This window comes from Carcharodon carcharias, chromosome 18 (assembly GCF_017639515.1).
Source record: "Carcharodon carcharias isolate sCarCar2 chromosome 18, sCarCar2.pri, whole genome shotgun sequence".
Taxonomy (NCBI): Eukaryota; Metazoa; Chordata; class Chondrichthyes; order Lamniformes; family Lamnidae; genus Carcharodon; species Carcharodon carcharias.
Window position 1 is genome coordinate 68,709,225 of NC_054484.1, and position 18,823 is coordinate 68,728,047.

At 41.0% G+C, this 18,823-nt stretch overlaps 1 protein-coding gene across 8 annotated transcripts in view; it reads left to right on the forward strand.

Moving 5' to 3' along the window:
• The window catches only part of sytl5 (synaptotagmin-like 5), a 262,548-nt gene that overhangs the window by 231,871 nt on the left and 11,854 nt on the right, over window positions 1-18,823 (forward strand). For 7 of the 8 annotated variants that reach the window (XM_041211619.1, XM_041211620.1, XM_041211623.1 and 4 more), the window contains 5 exons: window positions 2,250-2,315; window positions 7,793-7,971; window positions 8,179-8,281; window positions 15,344-15,505; window positions 17,187-17,295. In XM_041211619.1, the coding sequence (XP_041067553.1) occupies window positions 2,250-2,315; window positions 7,793-7,971; window positions 8,179-8,281; window positions 15,344-15,505; window positions 17,187-17,295 (619 nt within the window). The remainder of the gene's footprint in view (window positions 1-2,249; window positions 2,316-7,792; window positions 7,972-8,178; window positions 8,282-15,343; window positions 15,506-17,186; window positions 17,296-18,823) is intronic. The other variant, XM_041211625.1, reaches the window with a different exon arrangement.

The window sequence follows — 18,823 nt, forward strand, 5'->3', positions numbered from 1 at the left end:
TTCTGTTCTTTGATATTATTCACTGGTTTGCAGTTTTGGAATAGTGATTTGTAAAAATATCACATAAACAGAATGAGGAATATAATATGAAATTTTAGACTGCAATGTAAATACATGGGGTTTTATAACTGTGCCAGTATATGTGGATGTAGATCAGTAGATCTAGATCTATCTGCTGAAGTCTGTTTGTTTACTTATGTAGTTTCATGAATAGTTCATTTGGTTTTTTGCTGCCCGCCCCCTCTCCTCCCTCTTACCCATAAATTTTGCCGCTCTAGGCAAAACCGCCTAGCTTGCCTAATAATTGTACCAGCCCTGCACATAATAAATTAAAAAGCATCAAAAGTATATATTTTTTAATAGTAACATCCAAAAGTAAAATAAGGATACTAAAATAGAGCAGAATTAGCAAAACAATTACCTGAAGTTTCTTAACCTGCTGTTTTGGTGGAAGCAGACTGAGAAACAGAGGGCAGAATTTTCCCCCCATCGGGGGGGAATTTGATGGGTGGGCGCGTGCAGGCACTCTTCCGATCAGCGCCCCCTATCGGAGTCGCAGCACCATTTTGCGTGGGCGGGCCAATTAAGGCCCACCCAGCGTGATGTCCGCAGGGAAGCGCTATGTGCGCGCTGTGCAGGCGGGGGGAGTACCTAAAATCGAGAAGGCGCTCTTTCACGCATGCGCACGAAAGAGTGCACTCATCTCCCTGAGGCTAAGTGCTGCCTCAGGAAGATCACCTCTACTTTCAGCAATATTAAAAATAGAAATTAAAAATTCCCTTACATGTCCCCTCATGTGACAATGTCACATGAGTTGGGACATGTTCATAATTTCCATAACAACTCTATTAAAATTTTTAAAACCCTACATGAAACCTCATCCCGCCGGCAGGATGAGGTTTCATGTTTTTTCTCGTTGCCGCCCAGGCTCCTGGCCTGTCCACCAACCTTAAGGTTGGACAGGCAAGTCCATCAATTACTTTAATTGATCCTGTCGACGGCCTGAATTGGCCGTTGATAGGTCGGCGGGCACGCAGTTGATTTTGCTGCACCCCCACCTTCCTGGAAATTTAAATGGGGTGCGGTGATGTCATCGCGCATCATCTTACACATTGGCGAGCAGGCCCTGACCCTGCTCGCCGACGGTAAAATCCTGCCTAGAGTATCCATTCCACAAATGTACTAATGATTATCCAAACAAATTATGAACACATCAGCCAGATTGCTGAAAAACTGCATTAAAGATCATGAGAAACAACATTGTAATAAAGTAAACGTTTGTGATAAGAAATGACAATACCATTGATTATGTCTTCTAAGAATTTCATTCTTCCTTGAATTTAATACACAGCAATTACACTGTTGATAATTGAAAGTAATAACAGGACAATGGGAATAAAGTTGAAGAGGAATTTAAAGGGCATATTGTGATGCAAATGCTTTTAACTATGTACAAGGTAAATTCTTGATGATTCAAAATCACAGGTTCCGTGGAGCTTATAATAATGCTAGTGATGAAATTTTTGAACTTTTTTCAAGATGGAAGAATAGGTGAAATTTAGCGCATAATTTTATTTGAGAAGACATTTTGGCAAGATGCTATAACCTCTTTCAAATGCTGCCGTTATATCTTACAAGTAAGATAGCAAATTAAAATTGTTTGTTGGAGGAAATTGTTGCATTTTCAAAAGAACTGTAACGCAAGGTATTTTTACAAACAAATATTTCACATTAGAAAAGGATGCAAGCAATTCATCTATCCACTCAAAATAAGTGTATTCCATTGTTAGCACTAAGTCCCACTGGGCTTCTGACTGGGAGAGGTTTGTCATCATTCTCAGCCAAATAACATAACTTATATAACCACAATGAAGATGGGAAGAAAGATAAATATTTTTGTAAATTTACACGATTGCCAGAATTGGTAACAAATGGGTGATCAGAAAGTCTGAATGGTAGTATTGCATTTATGTAACACTAAACTTTTGCCATTAGGTTTCATATTCCAAACTTTCCTTAAAAATTAATTTCTTTACACAAGAAAACGTATCTTTATTCTTCACCTTATGTACAAGTTCTAATTACCTGAGATATTTGTGTGCGAATACTTTTTGTTTCAAATTGCTCTTCTGAATGTGTTAATGTTAGAAATCTTCCCTGTGTGCAAATGCTCTTTCAGTGGTGTGCTTCTCACTAGCAATCTGCAATGTCTTTGTATTTTTCTTCAATCATTGCCCTGTCCTGTAAAGCATTGCCAGTCAAGCTCTGACAAGAAGTGGACATTCCTTAATGTACCAGATCATGACGCAGAAACCGTGAGTTGCTTTGCTTGCACTTATTAAGGCAATTTTTCCTTGCTTTTATTTTCACAAATATATCTTTAAGCACAGTGATTTGCATTTTGGATGACAAACAGTAAGGTATGTTTATTAACAATGTCCCAGCACACAAACTTTTTTGATACATCTTTTTCTCAATCGGCATGTTTTGAGTATAAAAGATGTTCTTTCTGGTACATAAAATGAGGCCTTTACAGACAGAAAAGGTTAACATGCTCCCAGTACTCTGCAGGTTGCAAGATACTATTTCCTATTCAACTGACTGCTGAAATGCCAAGTAACTCAGATACTCTTTATCATTTTAGTAGTTAATTGCTGCACAATTCTGCGGACCTTTACAGATCTCACATTATCCCATTGGTCATTTTAAGCATTTACATTATTTCACAAAAAGGTTATGAGCAGCCCTATTTCCAAAAAATGTGAGTCAATGGTAGATCCCCTTGAGGAACCACACAGCAAAAGACTAACCAATATAAGAGATAAATGGTATATGCCATTGTTTTGCTTAAACAATTGAACATTCTACTACTAGTGTAGTTTTCTCTCTTTAGCAGTTTTCAATCACATAGAAATACATTTGAATTGAATAAGGTCCTGTAGAAACTATTAATGATTTTATGGAGCAAAACATCTGTATTCCAGATGCTGTTACTTGATACCCAAAACTCAAGCAGTTGGATTTTAAACAAATTGATATAATAAGATTTGTGCTGAACTTTGCCGTTATGCTAGACTAGTTGACTATGAATGACGTGGGAGATGTTGGCAGGTTTAAAAGTGGACAAATCTCCATGTCCAGATGATTTGTGTCCCAGATTGGGAGGGAGGCAAGGGAGGAGATCGCAGGGGCTCCAACCCAAATTTTTAATTCCTCTCTGGCCACAGGAGAGGTGCTAGAGGACTATAGAACAGCTAATGTGGTTCCGCTATTTAAGAAGGGTTGTAGAGATAAGCCAGGGAACTATAGGCCAGTGAGTCTCATGTCAGTGGTAGGGAAACTTTTGGAGAAAGTTCTGAAGGAGAGTATCTATGTCCACTTGGAGAGGCAAGGTTTGATCAGGGATAGTCAGCATGGCTTTGTCAGAGGGAGGTCATGTGTAACAAATTTGATTGAATTTTTTGAGGAGGTGAACAGGTGTGTAGATGAGGGTAGTGCAGTTGATGTAGTTTATGTGGATTTCAGCAAAGCCTTTGACAAGGTCCCACATGGGAGACTTATAAAGAAGGCAAATGCCCATGGGATACAGGGTAATTTGATAAGGTGGATTCAAAATTGGCTTAGTTGTAGGAGGCAGAGGGTGATGACAGAAGGATGCTTTAGTGACTGGAAGCCAGTGTCCAGTGGAGTACCACAGAGATCTGTGCTCGGTCTCCTATTATTCGTCATTTATATAAACGACATAGATGACTATGTGGGGGGTAGGATTAATGAATTTGCGGATGACACAAAGATTGGCTGCGTGAGGTTGAGTGTCTTGGGCTACAGGAAGATATAGGTGGGATGGTCAAATGGGCAGATAAGTCGCAGATGGAATTTAACCCTGAAAAGTGTGAGGTGATACACTTTGGAAGGAGTAATTTAACAAGGAAGTATTCAATGAATGGCATGACACTAGGAAGTTCTGATAAACAAAGGGACCTTGGCGTGTGTGTCCATAGATCTCTGAAGGCAGAAGGGCATGTTAATGGGATAGTGAAAAAGGCATATGGGACACTTGCCTTTATCAATCGAGGCATAGATTACAAAAGTAGGGAGGTCATGTTGGAGTTGTATAGAACCTTGGTGAGGCCACAGCTGGAGTACTGTGTGCAGTTCTGGTCGCCACATTATAGGAAGGATGTGATTGCATTGGAGGGGGTGCAGAGGAGATTCACCAGGTTGTTGCCTTGGATGAACCATTTAAGTTATAAAGAGAGGTTGGATAGACTTGGGTTGTTTTCGTTGGAGCAGAGAAGACTGAGGGGTGACCTGATCAAGGTGTACAAGATTATGAGGGGCATGGACAGGGTGGATAGGGAATAGCTGTCCCCTTCATTGAAGGGTCAGTCATGAGGGGGCATAAGTTCAAGGTGAGGGGCAGGAGGTTTAGGGGGGATGTGAGGAAAAACTTTTTTACCCAGAGGGTGGTGACGGTCTGGAATGCATTGCCTGGGAGGGTGGTGGAGGCGTGTTGCCTCACATCCTTTAAAAAGTACCGAGATGAGCACTTGGCATGTCATAACATTCAAGGCTATGGGCCAAGTGCTGGTAAATGGGATTAGGTAGGTAGGTCAGGTGTTTCTCACGTGTCATTGCAGACTCGATGGACTGAAGGGCCTCTTCTGCACTGTGATTCTGTGATTTAACAATCAAGTAAGCCTGTGAACTAACATTAATGTGCACTGTTGGCATGAGAAAAGGGCATAAACCTGTATGCTACAACTAATACCCCTCTCTGCCCTCATTCATATTTTAATAACCTTAAAGCTAAAAAGATAGCTCAGAAATCAAAATTTGAAAGTGTTGAGAATTAACTTCTAAACCAGAAATTTGAGTTTCAGTCTCATGTTCCACTTATTTGAATGAATGATTTTTGCTATTGGACATTAGATGACAGCCCAAAGCAGTGGTGGGGGGGGGGGGGGGGGGGGGGGGTGGGGGGGGCCTTCGCCTCCCAGTGAAAGGAATAGCTTCCACATACTTATCGAACAATTATGGAAGTACATTCACTGTGATTGCAGAATAGTTTGCAGGTCTAGACACTCAGCGCCATGAAAAATAGAAAACTTATAGTGAAGGAGGAAGTCATTTGGCCCATTGTGTCTGTGCCAGCCAAAAAGAGCTATTCAGCTTAATCCCACTTTCCGACTCCTGATCTATAGTCTTGTAGGTTACAGCACTCCAAGTATTTTTTAAAATGTGATGAGGGTTTCTACCTCTGCCTTTTAGGCAGTGAGTTCCAGATCCCCACCACCTTCTGGGTGAAAAAAACTTCTCAGGCCCTTCTTATCTAGTCCATCGTAACTTTATGCACATCAATTAAATCTCTCCTTAGCCCCCTCTGTTCCAAAGAAAACAACCCCAGCCTATTCAAACTTTCCTCATCAGTAAAATTCTCCATTCCTGGCAACGTCATCATAAATTTCCTCTGCACCCTCTCTAATGCAAAGTCTGATTGTAGAGACCAGAACCATATGCAGAACTCTAACTGTAGCCTATCATGTATTTATACAGTTCCAGCATAACCTCTGTACTCTTGTATTCAATACCCCAGCTAAAAAAGTAAAGCATCCCACGTGCCTTCTCAACTACCTTTCCTGCTACCTTCAGGGATCTGTGGACATGCGCTCCAAGGTCCTTCAGTTCCTCTACGCTTCTCAGTATTTTACCTTTTATTGTGTATTCCCTTGCCTTGTTTGCCCTCCCAAAATGCATTACTTTTCACTTCTCCAGATTAAATTTCAATCACCAGTCTTTTACCTACCTGACCAGTCCACTGATACCTTTTTAGCAGTCTACAGTTTTCTTCCTCACCGCCAACCATGTAGCCAATTTATGCATCACCTGTAACCCCTACATTTAAGTCTAAGGCCAGAATTTTCCAGCCCCTCACAATGGCGAGATCTTCCAGTCCCTCTGATGCGAATGGAGATTTCAGTGGTTCACCGACCCCACCACAGGGGAACCCATCGCTGGGGAGGGCTGGAAAATTTCAGCCTAAATCATTGATATATCCCACAAAAATGTCAAGGACTTAGTATCAGACCTGCAGAACCTCTTTGGAAACAGCCTTCCTGTCCCACAAATACCCTTTGTTTCCTGTTACTGAGTCAATTTAGCATCCAATTAGCCACTCTCTCTTGGATCCTATAGGCTTTTAGCTAAAATCGATATAAATTACATTAAACATGCTATCTTCATCATTACCACCTGAAAAAATTCAATCAGTTTAGTCAGACACGACCTTCCCTTCACAGACCCTTACTGACTTCCCTTAATTAGTTTGTGCCTTTCTAAATGACCATTTATTCTGTGTCTCAGACTTTTTTAGAATAATTCACACACCACCGAGATTAGACTGGTTGGCCTGTAATTATTTGGGCTAATCCTTCCTCCATTTTTAAACAGTACAATGTTAGCAGTCCTCCAGTAGCACACCTGTAGCCAGAGAGGATTGGAAATGATGGTTAGAGCCTTTATTTCCTTCCTTGCTTCTGTTAGCAACTTAAGATGCATTTCATCCAGGCCTGGTATTATCTACTTTCAAATATGCTTGAGCCCTTAATTTTTCCACTTTCACTATACTTATCCAATTTAATCTTTTACACTCCTCCTCCTTACTTACAATGTCAGCATTATCCCTCTCTTTTGTGAAGACACGGTCCCTTTCTACCCTGTCCGTAACTATTTCAGCAGCATCCATGTGTTACTTATTTTATATCCTGTATGCAGTACTTTACATTCGGCTGTATTAAATTTGATCTGAAATTTATCTACCAACAAACTTATTTCACCCAGCCAGTCTAATTTCTGAGTTGCTTCTTCAATTCTGCTACTTAACCCAGTTTTGTATCAACAACAAATGTAATCACTTTGCACTGCATTTCTTAAACATATTTATGTAAATAGAAGCACCAATGACAAGCCCTGGGGGATCCAACTCAGCATGTCCCCACTCCCACCACCACCTGTCTCCCCACGCACCCCCCACCCCACCTCACCTTCACATAAAGCGCCTAACAAGCATCGTTGTTTTCTACCAATTGAACAATTTCTCATGAACTTCCGGAATTTACCCTGAATCCCCACAGAGTTTTGGTTTCACTCGCAGCTTTTCTTGAGAAACTTTGTCAATTAGCCCTTTTAAGCTTAAGTACATTATGTCATAAACTTTATCCAGCAAAACGCACCATAAAGAGTACAGTGTCACTAATACACCTTGTAGACAATCATTGTATAAATAAGCAAACGGTGCAGACTTGACTCATTCTTTTAAAAAGACAAATATATCAGTGTGATCATTTCAATCGTTGAAACCAGAGGCAGGATTTTCTAGCTAAATCATACCTACTTTGGGATAGTCTCATAATTATTTCATGTTGAACCTGAAAAAGATTTAGATCTGGTGCCATGTGACTAAATATTGAGGATAAGCAAATGCAAGTAGATCTTTTCACTCCATCCAAATGTGATCAAAAGCAATCTTTATTGTAGTTTTGTTTAACATTCCCAAGTTATTAAAATTATTTCTGGAAATTAGGAATATCTGTGTGATAAAAAAAACACGTGTAAAACTGGAGTTGTGGTATGGCCTACCTTAGTCATTGAGTAAACAATTAAAATACCAAGATTTACCTGATATTTCAATTCATCCTTGGTGTGACTGAGCACAAGGTGAAAGGATGATAAACGCAAACCCCCATGTATAATATCTGATCTGTTTACATTGTTTATTTGTTTCTTCTTGTAGACCAGCTTAAATAGTATGATGAGTGTCTACAGTGAAACAGGAGACTATGGCAATGTGAATATCAGTGGAGAAATTCTCCTTACAATCAATTATAGCTACAAAAGTGGGGCGCTAAATATTACTGTGAAGGAATGTCGCAATTTAGCAATTGCAGATGAGAGAAAGCAGAGAACTGATCCGTAAGTATTATTTTCCCTTTTTGAAGAAATTGACTGGCCTTTAAACTGAAGTAATCATCAGATGCTCTGTAGCAGTAGCAAAATCCTGGTAGCTCTCCTTTAGCACATTAAGCATCACAGGATAACTTCATAATGCTTATTTGCTCAATTTCACAGGTGTTTATTGTTATATATCAGAACTGAACGACTTCTTTATTTCACCTGCAGCTATGTTAAGACTTACCTCCTCCCAGACAAATCTCGTCAAAGCAAACGCAAGACCAAGCTCAAATCCAACACAACAAGTCCAGTTTACAATGAAACATTAAAGGTTTGTCAATCTGCTTTTTTTCTCTGAGTAGTCAAATCATCAACCAACTCCGTTAGGAAGCTCTTCACTCTCCAGTGCAATATACAATATAATTCAGTGCAGAATATTTGGACTCTCTTTGTTGTCTATTTGTCTCACCTCTGGCTGACTACACCAGGATTTGCCCTTAATTATTTTAATTACGAATTTTAAAATTCATTGACATCACACCTATTTAACAGGCATCAAGCTGCCCATTATTCCCAGTGGGAGTAGTTTATGGGCCCCCTAACAATAGTTATACCACTGGCCAGAGCACTCAGTAAGAAGTAGATGCCATTGTTACAAGCTTCAATATAATAATAGTGCAGTAATTGTCAAAAAGACTGGCAAATCAAATGGTAGCCTGGAAGATGAGTTTGTGGAATGCTTTCATGACAGATTCCTGGAAGAATACATTGTGGAACTAACATAAGAACATAAGAACCAGGAGTATGAGTGGGCCATTCAGCCCCTTGAGCCTGCCCCGCCATTTATTACAGTCTTGGCTGATCTCATTTCAGCCTCAAATCCAATTTCCCGCCCTCTCCCCATAACCATGCAACCCGTTACTAATTAAAAATCTGTCTATCTCCTCCTTAAATTTATTCAGCATCCCGGCATCTACTGCATTCTGAGGTAGTGAATTCCACAGGTTCACGACCCTTTGAGAAAAGTAATTCCTCCTCATCTCTGATTTAAATCTACCGCTCCTTAGCCTAAAACTATGGCCTCTCATTCTAGAGTGCCCCAGAAGGGGAAACATCCGCACCCCATCTACTTTCTCTATCCCCTTTAGCATCTTATATACCTCAATTAGATCTCCTCTCATCCTTCTAAACTCGAGTGGGTAGAGGCCTAAACTGCTCAATCTCTCCTCATAAGACAAGCCCCGCATCTCTGAAATCAATCTAGTGAACCTCCTCTGAACCGCCTCCAATGCAACTACATCCTTCCTCTAGTAAGGGGATCAAAACTGTGCTCAGTACTCCAGGTGCAGTCTCACCAATGCCTTGTACAGTTGCAACAGCACTTCCCTATTTTTATACTCTATTCCTTTAGCAATAAATGTCAAAATTCCATTTGCCTTCCTTATTACTTGCTGTACCTGCATGCTAGCTTTCAGCGATTCATGCACGAGGACACCCAGATCCTCTGCACTGAAACATTCTGAAGTTTCTCTCCACTTAAATAATAAGTCATCTTTTTATTCTTCCAACCAAAATGGATAACCTCACACTTATCCATGTTATACTCCGTCTGCCAAATTTTGGCTCATTCACCTAACTTGTTATGTCCATTTGTAAATTTCTTATTTCTTCATTGCAACTTACTTTCCCACCTATTTTGGTGTCATCTGCAAATTTAGCTATAGTACCTTCTATCCCTGAATCCAAGTCATTAATATAGATTGTAAATAGTTGGGGCCCCAGGACCGAACCCTGTGGCATCCCACTAGTTACAGCTTGCCATCCAGAAAAAGACCCATTTATCCAGACTCTCTGCTTTCTGTTCGTTAGCCAATCCTCTATCCAAGCTGATATATTACCCCTAATTCCGTGTGATCTTATCTTGTGTATTAATCTTGTGTGCTGCACCTTATCTAAGGCCTTCTGGAAGTCCAGATATACTACATCTACAGGAACCCCATTATCCACTTTGCTTGTCACATCTTCAAAGAACTCTAGCAAATTAGTCAAACACGATTTACTCTTCATAAAACCATGCTGACCCTGATGGATTGCATTTTGACTTTCCAAACGCCCCACTACTACTTCCTTAATAATAGATTCCAACAATTTCCCAACGACAGACGTTAAACTAACTGGTCTATAGTTTCCTACCTTCTGCCTCCCCCCTTTTTGAATAAGGGTGTTATATTAGCATTTTTCCAATCCACTGGAACCTTTCCAGAATCCACGGAATTTTGGAATATTATAGCCAATGCATCCACTATCCCCGCTGCCACTTCCCTTAAGACCTTGGGATGTAGGCCATCAGGTCGTGGGAACTTGTCACCCTTTAATCCCAATAGTTTACTCAGTACTTTTTCTCTAGTGATGGTGATTGTTCTAAGTTCCTCCTTCTCTATATCCTCTGCACCACCTGCTACTATTGGGGTGGTACTAGTGCCCTTCGCTGTGAAAACTGAGGCAAAATATTGATTAAGCATCTCTGCCATTTCTGCATTCCCCACTATTAACTCCCCAACATTCAAATTCGCTACTCTTTCCTTTTACATACTTGTAGAAGCTTTTGCTATCAGTTTTTACATTTTGCACTAGTTTTCTTTCATAATTTACCTTTGCTATTTTCATTATCTTTTTAGTAACCCTTTGTTGATCTTTAAAACTTTCCCAATCTTCCAGCCTGCCACTGACCTTTGCAATTTGGAATGCCTTAGTTTTTGCCTTTAAGGTATCTTTAACTTCCTTGCTTAGCCAAGGATGCTTTTTCCCCCTCTTACTATCTTTCTTCCTCATTGGGATATATTTTACTTGGAAGGAATTGAATATCTCCTTAAATATCTGCCACTGTTCATCAACTGTCCTACCTTGTAGTCTTCCTGCCCAGTCCACTAGGGCCAAATCTGCCCTCATACATATGTAGTTACCTTTGTTTAACTCCAGAACACTGATGTGGGACTCAAATTTCTCGCTCTCAAAGTGACTTTGAAATTCTATCATGCTATGATCATTCTTCCCTACAGGATCCTTTATTATGAGATCATTAATTAACCCCATCTCATTACACAAAACCAAATCCAGAATAGCCTGCTCCCTGGTTGGTTGCACAACATATTGCTCCAAGAAACAGTCTCTAATACACTCTATGAACTCTCCCTCAAGGCTACCCTTGCCAATTTGATTAGTCCAGGCTATATGCATATTAAAATCACCCATGATTATTGCCATGCCTTTCTTACATGCTCCCAGTATTTCCTGGTTTATACTGTGCCCTACTGCTAAACTACTGTTTGGGGACCCATAGATTACTCCCACCAAGGATTTTTTTCCCTTGCTATTTCTTATTTCTACCCAGACTGACTCTATGTCTTGCTCTCCAGTGCTAATATTATTCCTCACTATAGCACTGATCTCTTCCTTTGCTAACAAAGCTACACTACCTTCTTTTCTTTCCTGCCTATCCCTCCGAAACACTGAGTACCCTTGGATATTCAACTCCCAAACCTGTTCTCCCAGTAACCATGTCTCAGTAATCACCACCAAATCATACCTATTCATCTCTATTTGCGCTGTTAACTCATTAGTTTTATTCTGAATGCTATGTGCATTCAGATACAAAGCCTTTAAGTTTGCCCTATTGTCAATTTTCCCTACTCTTATATGATTCTTTGATGCAATATGGCGTTCACACACTCTGTTCCTTCCTTTCACCTTTCGATAGTAATCAGCCTTGTCACTAACCTGCACTCTTACCTTCTCCTTAAACTAGGGACAAAGCTACTTTAGATCTAGTATTGTTATAATGAGGCAGGATTAGTAAGTAGTTTCATAACAATTGATCCTCTAGGTAAAAAGTGACTATAATACAATGCAATTCTATTTTAAGTTTGAGTAGGAGTTTAAAAGGAGTTGAGGCCTGGGGCATATCAGCCATGATCTTATTGAATGGTGGGGCAGGCTTGAGGGGCTGAATGGCCTACTCCTGTTTCTATTTCTCATGTTCTTATGGAAGTGACATAAATGAGTCCCAAACAAGAATTTTAAACTTAAGCAACACCATTTACGTATGCTTCTGGGGATGTGGTGGGGGGAGCTTGCCAAAGTTGATTGGGTAAATAGATTAAACGAGATGGTGGCAAATATATAGTGGAAAACATTTAAAGAAAGGATTCAAAATGTTCAACAAAAATACATTGCACTTAAAAATGAAAACTCTACCAAAAAAATCCATCTATGGTTTACTAGGGAAATTAAAGATAATATCAATTTAAAAGAATAGTTGCAAAAAAGTAGTAGTAAGCCTGAGGTTTGGAAGATTTTTAGAATGCAGCAAAGGGCAACCAAAAAGTCAATAAAAAGGGGGAGAAAAGAATGAGAGTAAACCAACCAGCAAAATAAGAAACAAATTGTAGGAGTTTTTGTAAGTACGGAAAAAGGAGAGTCGCTAAAATAACCATTGGTCCCTTGGAGGCAGAGTCAGGAAAAATTATCATGGGGAAAGATGAAATGTCAGAGACAAATATTTAGTGTCTGGACCAAAGTGGAAGAGACACAGTGGCCCAGATCTTCCGAGCAGCGGCAATGATAGTTGGATTGCCACTGCGCTTGGAAAGTGCTCCAACTCGATCCTGCTACAGATTTCTTCCAGGGTCCTCTGAACCAAGCCTACACAGAAATGCATAGTGCAGCATCCCTCAGGGAACTCGGTCAGAGCAGAGTAGAGTTGGGGAAGACAGGACATACCTTTATTTACAGCACTAGTTGCCTTGTGGTAAGTTTATAAATCCAGTCTAAATGTTAGCAAATGGATGAGTAAATGGGTAGGTGGGTGAATGGGTAAGTGGGTGAGTGGGTAGTCGAGTCGGGGATTAGTTGGGTCGCGTCTGGAGAAGTAGACTAGGGGTCATCGAGTGGTCAGGGAGGTAGCCGGGTAGGGAGGATAGTTGGGTCAGGGGTAGTCAGGTGGTCGGGCCTATTTGGGTTGGGTTGGGGGGTAGTTGCGGGGTGTAGTTGGGTGGTTGGCGGGGTGTAGTTGGGTGGCTGGGTCAGGTCGGTAGGATAGTTGGGTCAGGTGGAGGGGTAGCCGCGTGATCGGGGGCGGGTAATTGTGCGGTTGGGTGCTTAGAGGGGTAACTAGGGAGTCGGTTGTGTGGGTGTTAAACTAGGTTTTAATTTGTCTAACATTTCCTGAGTAGCTATTCAGCTAAGTGCCATGGAACCTGTCTGAAGTCTCGGACTCCAACTCAGAGTCAAAGACATTTGAAGAGGATCCTTGGGAGCAAGGGAATTGCCCATCAGAAATTGAAACTTCCCGGGCAATTCCCACATTCCTGCAAGTCAGGACTCCTGCAGGATCCTAGCATACATCTGCAATCATACAATCGGTCTCTGGCAATTTGACCTATTAGATACCAGAGATAAAGGGTAACCAAGGGGCTAATAAGAGTGAGGAAATTAAAGTTATTAATATCAGCAGAGAAAACTTAAAGGACCAAAATCCATCAAAATCCAAGGATCTGATTACCTCGCCCTTGGGTTCTAAAAGAGGTAGCTGCAGAGATAATAGATGCACTGGTAATGATTTTGCAGAATTTTACAGATTCTAGAATGGTCCCAGCAAAATGGAAGTTAGCAAATGTACCAATGCTGTTCGTAAAAGAAGAGCAACCGGAAACTACAGGCCAATCAGCCTGACATCAGTCATCAAGAAAATGCTGGAATCTTTTCTTAAGGAAGTCTTAACAATGCAGTTAAATCATATTGTGATCAGACAGAGTGAACATGATCTTACAAAAGGGAAATTGTGTTTGACAGATATAGTAGAGCTTTATGAGGCTGTATCTCATTGGATAGATAAATGGGAGCCAGTAGATGTAGTACACCTGGGTTTCCAAAAGGCATTCGATAAGGTGCCACACAAAATATTAATGCACAGGATAAGAGCCCATAGAGTTGGGGGTAATATATTTGATGGATGGTATATTAACATACAGGAAACAGAAGAGGGGTAAATAGGGCATTTTCAGATTGGCAAATGTTCAGGTTATGGTATCTGATTGAAAAAGTGAGTTGTTTAAAAAGATAACTGCAGTTCAGACTTGAGACAAAAACTATGGCTTTATTCAGAGAAGATCAATTAAAAGGCTACAGACATTGTGATTCTGGTGTTTTCTGATCCTGGAGAGTTTTTCTGCACCATACATAAAAATAGAAATGCAAAATTGCATGCTGGTACATGAATATATAAAGTTCTAAATTGGAGATGCATTTGATTAAACGAGGATCTTGCACATACTCCCTGTCGGCCAAACTTTTCTTTATGTTGAAATAACTGGCTTATGATTTTATATATGTACAAAAATCATTGAAGGTGACAGGACAATCTGAGAGAGCATATGGCATCCTAGGCTTTATCAAATAGGGGCATGGAGTACAAAGGCAAGGAAGTTATGTTAAACCTGTATAAAACACTGGTGCGGCCTCAAATGGAGTTTTGTGTCCAGTTGTGGGCACCACTTTAGGAAGGATGTGAAGCCATTAAAGAGAGTGCAGAAAAGATTCAGAAGAATGTCTCCAGGATGAGGAACTTCAGTTACATAGATAGATATGAGAAGTTGGGACTGTTCTTCTTGGAGAAGGTTGAGAGGAGAGTTGATAGAGGCATTCAAATTCATGAGGGATCTGAGCAGAGTAGGTAGGGAGAAACTTCCCATTCGTGAAGGGGGTCAAGAACCAAGCACAGATTTGAGGTAATTGCCAAAAAAGCAATGAAGACATGAGGAAAACATTTTTATGCAGAGAGTGATTAGGATCTGGAATGCACTGCCTGAGAATGTGGTGGAGGCAGGTTCAATCAAGGCATTCAAGAAGAAATTGGATTATTATCTGAAAGAAGGAATGTGCAGGACTATGAGGAGAAGGCAGGGAGTAGCACCAGGTGGCTCCATTGGCTCTTTCAGAGAACCAGCACAGACACCGCCTTCTGTGCTGTCACCATTCTATGATGATACAAGTATTCCAAGCAAGCAGCATTTTAGTGATGAGGCTTGGGGGCACATTTTCAGAAAAATGTTTCAGTTTAATTCAGTCATTGAGTACATTCATTGCTGAGATTGTTGGACTCTATGGCTACAGAGGGATATTTGGATTGGGTGAGAAAATGGATTTGAAGTCAAGATCAACCATGATCTTGTTAAATGGTTGACACAAGGGCCATATGGCCTACTCTTGTTCCTGTTTCTTGCGTTAATTACTATTAAATGATGGCATTTCATTGGCAATATGTTGGTCAAGCAGAACGCTGCTAGATGGCTGAGTGCCTTAGTAAATTATCTTACTTTTGTAATCATTCTTGCAGTACATCATCAGTCACTCACAATTGGAGACAAGAACTCTACAGCTGTCAGTCTGGCATTATGACAGGTTTGGACGGAACAGTTTCTTGGGTGAAGTGGAGATACCATTTGATGCCTGGGATTTGGAAAATCAAATTGAGGATTGGTTTCTACTGCAGCCAAAGGTGAGCTTTGAAATACAAGGTTACTTGAAAGAGTCTCCATTCCCAATAGAGTGAGAAAAATCAGGAGGAACAATTGCCTCAGGCCAACAGCTACTGGCAAGTTTCAGAGGGGAATTAGCAGGGGCCTAGGATCTTTTCACTCACCTATGTGCTTTCTCAGCTATCAGGGTGCATTTTGTGAAGGTACCCAGCTGGAAGCAGAGTAAATAACTTTTAAAAAAGAAATCTTGACCTTATCAAACGAAATGCCGTTAATATATGAAAGTTCTGCAGTTTGCTTGAAATTGTATAGGAATTCCGAGAGTGGTCAATACCATGACTGGTGATCATTTGACAAATTCCTAAAGTGTTCAGAGATGTAACAACTTTGACAGACTAGGCAGAGGCTCATATTGGATACAGTAATTGTAGTCCTCCAGTACCTCACCTACTTAGGGATATTTGAAGTATTAATTCCAAACCTTAACTGAGTACCTGTATAGTTGTTGCTCAGTCATAGCATCAACATGCCATTCATTTGAAATGGGAAGTGTGCCTTTCTGTATACAATATATGTTTGTGTATCTTTGGATTTGAGCAAAATATGTTGTAGAATCACAATTGTTTCAGCACATATATGGCTTGAGAGCCCCAGATAGTCCTGGTGGGCACTTCTTATAGCTAGTAAACCTTCCATTACTTCACACAGACAATGTTGTATAAATGAACTGAAACAATGATCACCATTCTACAAGAAACAATCATTATTGACATGATTAAAATAATGTTTAATGCAAAGTCTTAGATCCATGATTTTGCATTGCTAATCTTAAAACATTTTGGCTGAGTTTTGTGCTCCTTGCGGTGAAGGATGCCAGTGCCAGGAAAAGGAAGACGTAACCCATTTTTAATCACAATATCAATATTATGCAGGTCAGGTATAGCACATCATTCTGCATACTAGGCCTCTCCCCCGGTAATATGCCTTAGTTCCAATCTCAGATAAGAAATGATAATGGCTATTTTAATACAAATTTGAAGCAGTTTTGTTCTGTCGAACTAAACCTAGTCTAACCTCTTTCCCTTCACCCAAATTAGGAAGTCACTATTTGGTCAAAAACAATGTTTGAGCCATTGCTAAGTGGATAGCAGGAACTTCTCACAAGTAGCATGGTAAGCAACACACAGACGAAAAGATGTGTGAGTGCAGTACCACCATCCTTCAGATCACAGCATGGGGCACATGTCATACCCCATCCAACAGTAATTCAATGGTTGTGGATGGATGGGATGGGGGGTGTGGGGCTTACAGCATCATCTGTTTGTCATTCTGCAACTCATTCATGTTAAGCCATGGCTATACGAGGAACTGTTCTCATAACTGCCCTCCAAGTAAGGCTTGCAAAAACTCTTGTCCAAAATTAGTGTTTGATATTAGTGATAAGTTCAAATGCAAACTGTATTGACACCTGGATTTTTGGGAGGCTCTGGTGGAGTCACAAAACTGATATTCCTTTCCAAGACCCATTGGTTTTCAATTTTAATATAATGTTCATGAAATATATGAATATGTTACAAAATACAAATGTTAGATTACTTCAACTGACATTTCATGAACAATCTATGGCTACAAGTGCAGTCAATAGGTGGATGAGTTTTAGTGCAATTCTCAAAAAAGTACTTGTTCTTTGCTTGTTCATAGGTTGAGACTGCTGTAGATAATGTTCTACAGTATAAAGGAGAGTTGACAGTTTGTTTGCGTTATACCCCACTCGGGCAGACACTAGCCCTCCCAACAGAACGTGGAAAAGGTAAGTGAATTTACATGTATCACAGCTGCTCTGTGTGGAATACTGAGTTCTGATTGGACTGATTACTTCCAACACACAAGTGGGGAATATGTAGCAGCACCAAGGGTGCAATAATTATAATAATAATGTGTCAAAACTTTTATATTCCCACGCCTGTGACACTGCTTCCTGGAAACACCGGTCTTGCGCCAACAGCCACTAACTGAATGTAAAAGTGCCAGGCCATTGTCAGCCGATCTTAGTGAGTCTCAGCAGTTTCCATCAGGTGTGCAGCTGGCTCCATGGAACCTGCTCTTGTGAAAACTGGTGGTAAGGTCTTATGTAATGGGAGAGCAGCTTGTACTAATGAACTTTAAAAGAGCAAATTTTAAATGAACTTGCAATGAAGTTATAAAGGGTTCATTACATGTCAGTAATGGGCAAGTACAAGAATTTAAGGAACTGTTGTGACTACAATCAAAATTCATTTTGACCAAAGAGCAACAGAGCCCACATGAAGGGCGGAATCGTCTCAGGTTTGCACTAAGTACGGTAGCTGGCGGGTGGCGGGTTTTTAAGTCCCAAATCTGCTGCATTACTTACGCATCCCGAGGAAACATGCTGTTTCCATGGTGAGTGGGCTCTCATTCGCCCGCCACACCATCACCTCGCTGCTTCATCATGCTAGGTGCAATTTTTAAAGTCTAACCACACGCACACATCTCAGTGTTTTCAGCCCTGCAGGGAGGATGTCCACAAAAGGCAAAAAGCCTCCAGGTTTAATGACGAGTCACTGGAATGCCATTTGGATGCCACCGTGATGTCCTCTACCCCCACTCTGGCTGCAGGACGAGCAGCGGCATCACAATCCAGCATGGCAGGTAGTGGCAGTGATGGTCAGTACCAATGCTGCACAGAAGGGGTTGGCAATCCAATGCAGGTAGAGGATGAATGATCTCATCCGTGCAGCCAGGGTAAGGCAACCACCTCATCACTCTAAACTCACACACTCAAGCCCATCATACACTCACTGGAATCTCACTCACTGCCAGCTCAAGGGACATCACCACTCACTCTCTCTCGCACACTCCCTCACATCTCCATCTGGCCTCATCTTCTCAGCCCTCACCATCTTGAAGCAATTTGCACAGAACAGCATGTGCTCCCACACACAGCCCGGGATACCCTGCTCCCCCAGTACAGCTTTCTTTCTGCAGCCTCTTCCCTTGCTTGAGGCCACTTCTCCCTCTTCCATGCAGCCGTTAAATAGTCACCCACATATGGCTGATTTGATAGGTAGAGACCTACCCTTGAGCCCTCCTAAAAGTGATCTGGTGCTGCCTGTGAAGCCTGGTGCTGATGACTGCGAGTGCTGATCAAAACAAGGAAGGAAACAAACCTTGAAGTCCCAAGCGAAATGCAGCTCACCAGGTGCACTTTGCTTATGTGCTGTTGTGAAACACATCGGCATGTGTTCCCGCCAATGTGGATGGCCAATCCAGCGGAGGGGATTGAGTCTGGCGGGCTGGTCTTGTAGTGATATGCTGAT